The 8,327-nt window shown below is 41.9% G+C and overlaps 2 protein-coding genes across 3 annotated transcripts; both read left to right on the top strand.

The window, feature by feature from the left end:
- Positions 1-3,178: 3,178 nt before the first annotated feature.
- Positions 3,179-5,697, top strand: LOC115686454 (uncharacterized protein At4g22758-like). Of its 2 annotated transcripts, none has more exons than XM_056304362.1 (3): positions 3,179-3,715; positions 4,350-4,557; positions 5,046-5,697. In XM_056304362.1, exons 1-3 carry the CDS (start codon positions 3,395-3,397, stop codon positions 5,297-5,299), a joined length of 783 nt encoding a protein of 260 aa, XP_056160337.1. In that variant the 5' UTR covers positions 3,179-3,394; the 3' UTR covers positions 5,300-5,697. The 2 variants fall into 2 exon arrangements, with proteins under 2 accessions (XP_056160337.1, XP_030467614.1); XM_030611754.2 differs by having other exon boundaries at positions 3,190-3,709.
- A 1,133-nt stretch (positions 5,698-6,830) lies between these two features.
- LOC130135407 (uncharacterized) lies at positions 6,831-7,415 on the top strand (the record flags this gene model as incomplete). Its single annotated transcript, XM_056304541.1, has 1 exon — positions 6,831-7,415. A coding segment is annotated over exon 1 (536 nt), but the record flags the coding sequence as incomplete, so codon positions are not given.
- Between the last annotated feature and the right edge of the window lie 912 nt (positions 7,416-8,327).

The following is an 8,327-nucleotide window of genomic DNA, read 5'->3' as shown; positions in this document are numbered from 1 at the left end:
ATTTTTGTCATTATCCCAAAAATAATAGGAGAGAGAGAGAGAGGATATCAGAGCATGTCATTGGGTCAGTGAGTAAGATTTTGACAGATTCATGCACAAAAAGAGTGATTGATTTAATCCTTATCCCATGCTTAATTATGATTAATCACCTGTTCAGTGGTGGCAACAAGCTGCAACTTCTCGAGGCATGCCGAGGTTAAAAAGAGGTGGGGGGGAAAAAGTTGCCTAATGGAAGGGAGACACTGTTGTTGGATTCTCCTTGCTCGTCCCACATAATAATTGTACCACTTCATCATGTGGGAAGGCCAACTAACAAAAGGTCATGGTGAATGTGAAAGGACACATTCATACACGAAATCAGATGATAATGGCGATGTGATCATCTCGCCACAGTAACAACTCTCAAGGATAGAACAGTCGGCGAGTTGAGTTTACATTGCTTCGTGCCTGTAGAAACACGAGGTCTTACCTGGGTCCCATGCCCGGCATTATCTCTGAATATGAGCCAAAGTTTTGCTAGCTTTTCATTTATGGTAAAAGGGTGTGTCGATATTGCATTATTTACAATCTTCATAGCAATTTGTAGCCTTTCAACCTTACCCTTACTTATGACCAAAAACAAAAAAAAAACCTTTCCCTTACTTTTCTAGAAGGCACTCGATGTGCAACCTCGAATTGGGCCAGAGAAACTCCTAGCTAGGTCCATGGGCCTAGCCAACCGGCGTCCAACCTCGAGTTCATTTAGCATTGTTCAAACTAGGCCTCCTGAGCAATCCACCATTCGCGAGCCTACCCGACCCTATCGGCCAAAATTTCATGCCCAAACCCACCCAATAATCGATGTCCTATTGATCGATAAGTCGATACTTTCACATGATCCATTTTCTTGACATTTAGGGTGTATTTTCTTTACGAAGAACTTTATGCTGAAGGGAATGATTTTAGCCGAAATTAATTTTCAAGGAAACTGATTGATTTTTCCTTGAAAATGAGAAGGAAATGGTAGAGAGAGAGAGAGAGAGAGAGAGAGAGAGAGAGAGAGAGAGAGAGAGAGAGAGAGAGAGAGAGAGAGAGAGAGAGAGAGAGAGAGAGAGAGAGACGCTCGCTAGTTTTGCATTAGCAACACCTAGATGGTATCTCTTTGGGGAAACTGATTTCCTCTTTCACGGGAGGGGAATTCATTTTCCAAGGCCATAACATACCAATTTTGGTCAACGGAAAACCTATGGCTTTTAGCTTGGGCTTCAAACTTGAAATTGGGCTTTTAGACGTCTCCCTGAACCGAGCACTTGTTCGGCCCATGTCCAGTTGAGAGTCTGAGCCCAGCCCATGACCATTGACAAGTTCTTAAAAGAAAATCCAGACCTGGTCATGCAAAATCTCTCTTCACTATCGGTAGCCATCATACTCGTCGAAATTATTATTTCGGAAGTCATGGAAGTACTCCATTTCAATTTCCGAAAAAAGAAAAAACTGCGCTTTCAAAGGAACAAAAAGAAGTATCCGACACACTCGAATATGTACGTCTTCCAATTAAATGGGACGTGGACCTCGCGAAAAGATGGGGTCATATTCTCGAGATTCGCAGTAATTACCCCGGCCCTTACCTTATCTATAAAGAAGTTATAAAGCGGGTAAGATTGGCACTAGTCTACGAATTTGCCACCCCGAAATCGCCTATTGGTCAGGAGAACTCCAAACGCAGGAACGCCCTAATCTACATTGTCATATGCATACCAATCGACAGTGACCTTATCTATGGAGACATGCACATTCGAATTATTCAATTTGCATATATAAGAATAAGATAAGTACTTTGCACGATAGTTTTTTTTTTATATTATTATTGTTGCCCAATAATTATTTTAATACTTCATCTAGCTTATCCCAACATTGCAGAGATCAGGCTGGGGGTCACATTCGATCGGATTAATTAACACAATTATTGGGGTGGGGGGTGGCATGCATTTTGCCATTAGCTTGACAATATATGCGCATGGAACTGACAGGGACCTTTTGTTAGGGACTGTTTCAGAGTGGATAGACATTTGTTACACAATCAAGTAAGGAAGTAATCGATTTTTTTAAAAATTAAATAAAAATCAACTCAAACACGCGAAATATAAGACAAAACATGAACTTGGACTTTGCTTTATTCTGTTTTTTTTTTATTGTTAAAATGGATAGCCGGCCCCCCCTTGACTTTATCATAAGGATCTCACGCACGCCTGCGAAATGTCCGGTCCGAGTCCTGACTACTCCACGTCGGTCATGATCCAACATCCGAAGTTATTGAGCTGAATATTGTAACGTATAGTTGGCAATTAGAAAGTTTCTCGACACGAAAATATGCTACGGTTGGATAACACGACATGAGCCATTTAGAGGTTCGATTGCAACATGAACCAAACTTATGACCTCACCGAAGGCAGGTGACCCTTTTTATCACTAGACTAACCGTCTTGGTAGTGAATTCATTAAGTTCTTTCTTCCTTTGTAATTTCACAACTGATTAACTAATAGTCTAAATCCGAATTTTATAATTGAAAAAAAAATGTGTACATATATTAAAGTCCGAGTTCAACTTACCATATTTTACATATTCTTCGAGCAATCTAAGAATGGTAATTGTCGCGCTCTATTAATTGTATACGTGCGTGAAACAAGAGACGATCGATCCCAATAAGGATCAATTAGATATCCAAAAGATATCCAAAATTATTTTTTTTGGATAAGTGCATTGAAAGTCCTAAAACTTGTCACGAAAGTACAATCGAGTCCTAAAACTTTCAAAAATTACAATCGAGTCTTTGCCAAATTGGTCCAATCAAGTCCTTCAATTAATTGCACTTTTTAAAATTTTTGGGACTTGATTGTACTTTCATAATAAGTTTTATGACTCAATTGTAATTTTCGAAAGTTTTAGAATCGGCCGCACTTTCATGACAAGTTTTAAGACTTGATTGTATTTTTTGAAAACTTTATGACTTAATTACACCTTCGTGATAAATTTTAGGACTATATACTGCACTTATTCCTTTTTGTTTTCGTTAATAGAAGAAATAGCAAAAAAAAAAATAATGACGAATCACATAAGGACACACACTCCTTTGACTTGCCTCAAGAAGAAATCTCCAATTGGGAAGTTAGGAACTACCCGTCAACTTTCACGTTTTCCCGCACACAGATTGGCGAATTCGGACAAGGCCCACACGACAAGAACCGTTGATTTCGTCACCATAAAACCGGCCAAAGAATTTCTGCTTCCTTCTTCTCCTTCTTCTTCCTTCCTTAATCTTCACTCCATCCCTCTTTCGACTGCCAAAACCGCACGCAACCGACGGGGAAAAAGGACCGCCCACAACCCCCTCAAACCTTTTTTGCTCTTTCTCGCATGTCGGAGAGGCGGGCCCACCGGCGACAGGCCGCGGTCTCCGGCGGCGGCAGGAGTAGCAGGCCGCCGCAGCCGTCGCCACCCGCTGCCCGGCGGTCTTCGTTCAAGCACCTGAGGCCGGCGAAGAGGCTCGAGAGGTGCTCCTCCGAGCCCTCGCTATGGAACAGTGCGGAAGATCTGGTCGGGGACGGCCCGGGCGATCTGAGGCAGAGCGTGAGCTCGAACGACGGGGCTCTGTTCAGCCCCCTGAGCTGCACGGACGTGCTTGCCTCGTCTCCTTCTTTGATGGGTAGTTCTTCTCCCGGCGGATTGGAGGTAAAAGTTGCGAACTTTTCCGTGCTGTTCTTGATTTGGAACTGTCGTGTTCGGATTTTCAGAGATGGCTTTTGATGGGTTATTGGGTTGTTTCGTTTGATCTATTTGCTCTGACTTGTCTAGCTAATGGGGTTTGAATCTTTGGCTGCTCAAGTTTAATCTGTATAATGATCGGTCAAGTTCTGTTTTAGCTATCGAAGGGAATTAGTTGATTCCTTCGAGCAAAAGCAGGTGCTGGAAGAAACGAACCCATCCTTATCCCCTGATACTAGATGACATGCGCCTAGACATAGCAGCAAAACCAAACGTTTCGGTTCGCATGAACTAGGGATTGACCTATTTCTGGAATTTCTAGATGAGCTATCAAACCACATATATAGACATTGCTGTGTGTGATTCACTTGTTGCACAGAGTGACTCAAGTAGATTGATTGCAGGTAAATGCGTAAGATCAATTGTCGGCCTTAAGATCAAAAACTTGCGTAGCTTTAATTGATTACTGAGAGACAAGTCTAGAAGCTGTGGAGGGGGATCTTTGGTTTCAGCTTTTCCAGTTTTTCTTAGTTATGGATCTGAAGTTGCTCTTTCTGTGTGTGCAAAATAAAATCTAAATCTTTTTGGAACTTTTGGATGTGTGTAGGGATACAATAAGGAAGCCAAGGTGGTGGTAAATGTAACCGTGGAGGGGAGTGTAGGGCCTATCAGGATGATGGTCAAATTGGGTTCCAGTGTGGAGGACACAATCAAACTCGTTATGAACAAGTATAAGGAAGAAAGGCGAATGCCCAAGATTGATCGGGATCGCTCGACCGGCTTCGAGCTGCACCATTCCTATTTCAGCCTTCAGAGTAAGTCCAGAATCTCGTTGTTCAGTACTCCTTATGGTGGCGTGTAGGAATTTTGGGAATCTGGTACATCTATGATTCTGCTGGCACTAGTTGTGCAATTTGTGATGTTCTTGGATATTCCGTGATGGTATGCTTGATTCATGATGAGAGCCAAGCCAACTAAATCAACGTGCAGTCGTGTTATGACTTTTTGGGGAGTATTGAACAGTCGGAATCTCAAATTAAGCACATAGCAAACCAGTTGCTTTCAAAAGGAAACATAGAGAACACACTTTCTTAGTTACTGCCTCTCTGGTTCTGCAGAATCTTTGAACGTTCTATAACTTCCCTGTGGTTCTGTGAAAAACCGTAGATATATCATGAAAAAGTTGGACCATAATTGGTAAATCCACAGCGTGACACTGTGATGAACATCTTCCATTAGTCAGGGTCTCTGCTCTACAGAAAGAACATATGGAATCTAATTTGGAATGTCGTGTGCTGTATAGGTCTGGATAAATCAAAGCTTCTCGGCGATGTGGGTAGCCGAAGCTTTTATCTGCGAAGAACCACTACTGGTCTCGATAACAGCGGATTCTCGGCTTCTTTTGTATCCGATAAAGCAGCAACAGTGAGGACCAGCTCTCCACCGAGTCCGCCTCTTTTCTTCTTGTTTACAACTTTCATAGCTCGAAAGCTCGCGAAAATCATGAGAAGGGCTCATAAGCTCTGGAGAATCATTATCTGCTCGCAACAAGACTAACCCGACATCCTTCCAGTGTTGGAGCGGCATAATTTTTTTGTCATGCTACTCTAACTGCAATTGCTGTTCGATGTTACCTTTCATAATTCGGCATACATACGACCAGCTCCTCTGATGGGGTCCTCCGGTTCAACTTGTGAATGATGCCATTTGATTCGACCATTGATTCAGCGTACTGGCTATGTGCATAAGAAGTGCGTCTATTCATTGCATTGTATAGCTAAAGCGTGTGAGAGTTCACCCTACTGCTATGATGGTGGACAGCATTGGAATGGTCGGTCGGGTTTGGCAAAGGACAAGTTAGATGAACTTCAATGTATTGTATTAATATCTATGATGTGTTTTCACACGAGAAGTGAAAAGAATAGTAAAAAAGGAGGAACTTTATATTGTGCTCAGGTTTCTCCTTTCTTTTTCAGTCTAATTCCAAAAAAAAAAACACCTAAAATACCAATTTTAGGTCGAGTGACAATTCTGGCCTTAATTTTTTTTGTCTCATAAAAAAGCACAAACTTTAGGTCGAGTAACAATTCAGTAATTTGAAGGTAAAATTTAATAGAAACTAACGGAGGGTAAATTTATCATGGGTGTACCGGTTTAGGGTTTTTGATGGTCAAAAAATTAGTTTGGGGTAAAATTGTCACATGTGTATCAATTTGAGGTTTTTTGTGATATTGACCCTATTAATAAATCCTTAATTTTGTCATTCTAAAAGTTAAAATGCATAATAAAGTGAGCAATGTAGTGCCCCCACAATTTCAATCCTTGTTAAGGTCCTAACATATAGACTCTCCAATAGGTCGGTTTGTATCTCTTTTTATGCAAAATATCAATTGTTGTTCAACAAGATCAAACGAATCTTTTCGGTTCGTGAATTAGTATATCACATAACAATATACTTGAAACGAGTAAAACCGATTTAACAAAATGGATTTATAAAGGGATGGAATACATTAGAAAAATCGACTAATATTCGAGCATTAATTTAAGGGAAAATGATACAAATAGGCTTTTTGAACTTTGACCCAATATGCAATGCAGATTCAATGAATCCGTTAATTTGTTCAATGCGGTCGTTGAACTTTAACTTAATGTACAATGTGCTTCCTGAATTTTTAATTTGTTCAATATGATCCCTAAATTTTTGTAAATGTTCAATTTAGTCCAAGAATTATTACATTCCCTGATTCAATCCAAACTTCTTGATTATCTAGGCCTGTCAGCGACTATATCAATATTTACCAAAAGTCAGGTGACCATAATCGAACAAATTAAAAGTTGAGAGATTAAATTATATATTAAGATAAAGCTCATGGACCATTTGAGTAATTATTCCTTAATTTAAACTCTATTTGAACTTGATGGTTAAAATCACGAAACTGATAGTTTGTACTATTATTCCTACGACAAAGCGGCATCACGAGGGGCAGTTTGAACGTCCCGCCAACCTTCCACGAAGCTTCGCGCTGTCTCTCTATCCCTCCATTAACGTCCAAAAACAAATCTCGCTCGCTGATCTTTTCTCTATCTCCGTCGCCATCTCTCTCTCTATCTCTCTCTCTCTCTACAACATAGTTATCATGAATCACCGCTCACCCCACCCGACCACCCACCGCCGCCCCGCCGCCCACGCTCCCCCGGCCCGGGTGCCCTCGGACTGGTCCCTGCAGACCTTCCCGCCGGAGGGCCACGCCGACCTGGTCCGCCGCCGGGGCGGCCTCATCTCCGTCCCCTGGAGGCTCGCGCTGCCGCCCTGGCTTCCGTCCGCGGCCCCCGAGGCGGCAGCGGGGGGACCGGCGAGGCTGCTGCTGAACGTGACGGTGGAGCGGAGCCTGGGGCCGGTGCAGGTGGTGATGGCGGCGGAGAATAGCGTGGGCGACCTGGTGAGGGCGAGCGTGGAGGCGTACGGGAAGGAGAAGAGGCGGCCATTGCTGAGAGCGAGCGACCCTCGCTGCTTCGAGCTTCACTACTCGCCCTTCAGCTTGGAGTGTGAGTTCTCACCTCACCAGCTTTTTTCATTCTTAAAATCCACGAAAATTTTCTATGTTAATATTATTATGCTGACCTGGAATTTCCTCGAACCCAAAAAAAAAAATGTGGACCTAGCCTCTATGAGGTGAGAAGATTGGACCGCCCAAATCGAAAAAGACCTGGACCGAACAGATCGGTTTGATCCAATTCTCGAATATTTGGCCCGGTTCCCGATTCCTAAAAATGAAACCTGGTTTTAAGCGGTGCGTTCCCGATTCTAGGATGAGGGCCGAACCGGACCGATAAATATATATTTCTAATTTTTCATATATATATATATTTATTTATTTACTTTTTAAAATTTTTGAAAAAAATAGAAAGCCTAATCTAATTTTTCCAATTTCCTCTTGCCTTTATCAATAAGTGATTGGTCCCGTTAAAATCGGTTCACGGTCTCAAGACTAGCCGGTCCCCTATCCTATAAACTAAAAACCGATCCTCCCGGTCCGATTTTGGATTCCTGGATTAGACCGGATCAGACCGAAAACTGCTCACCCCTAATCCTTCCCTTAACAACCCTCCCTCCAGGTAATTAGGGTCGAGCAATTCTAGGACGAGTATATTTCAAACATGGAACATAGAACCTATCCCATCAACATCAATTCTTAGCTTTTAGAATCTGCAACCTGTTATGTAGACCATAGAACCGACCTTGTCACTAATCCTTTTTTTTTGTTTCATTTTTTTTTATTTCTTGAAATGACAACTTTAGTAAAACATCCCATTATTTATAAGAATCAGAAGTGGAAACAACGAGAATACAAGATGAAAGGTAAAACTAAAAAGAGGGAATTTGGGTTTCTTGGTCCGATTTTGCACCTAAAATTGGGTCGAGCAATGGGCAGGTGCTCCAAAATTTGGGAATCGAAACCTGGACCGGGAACCGGTTGAGTAGAATCGGTCCAAACCGCTACAGGATCTACCTAGAATCTATGTTCACCCCTACAGTCAACAAAATCAAATCAAATTATCAAAATCCGATAAGCAAAAACCAATG

This window comes from Syzygium oleosum, unplaced genomic scaffold (genome assembly GCF_021117445.2).
Source record: "Syzygium oleosum isolate NSW1041296 unplaced genomic scaffold, Sole_v2.1 Sole_v2.32, whole genome shotgun sequence".
Taxonomy (NCBI): domain Eukaryota; kingdom Viridiplantae; phylum Streptophyta; class Magnoliopsida; order Myrtales; family Myrtaceae; genus Syzygium; species Syzygium oleosum.
The sequence above is the reverse complement of the archived record's forward strand: the minus strand, read 5'-3'. Positions and strand labels throughout refer to the sequence as shown.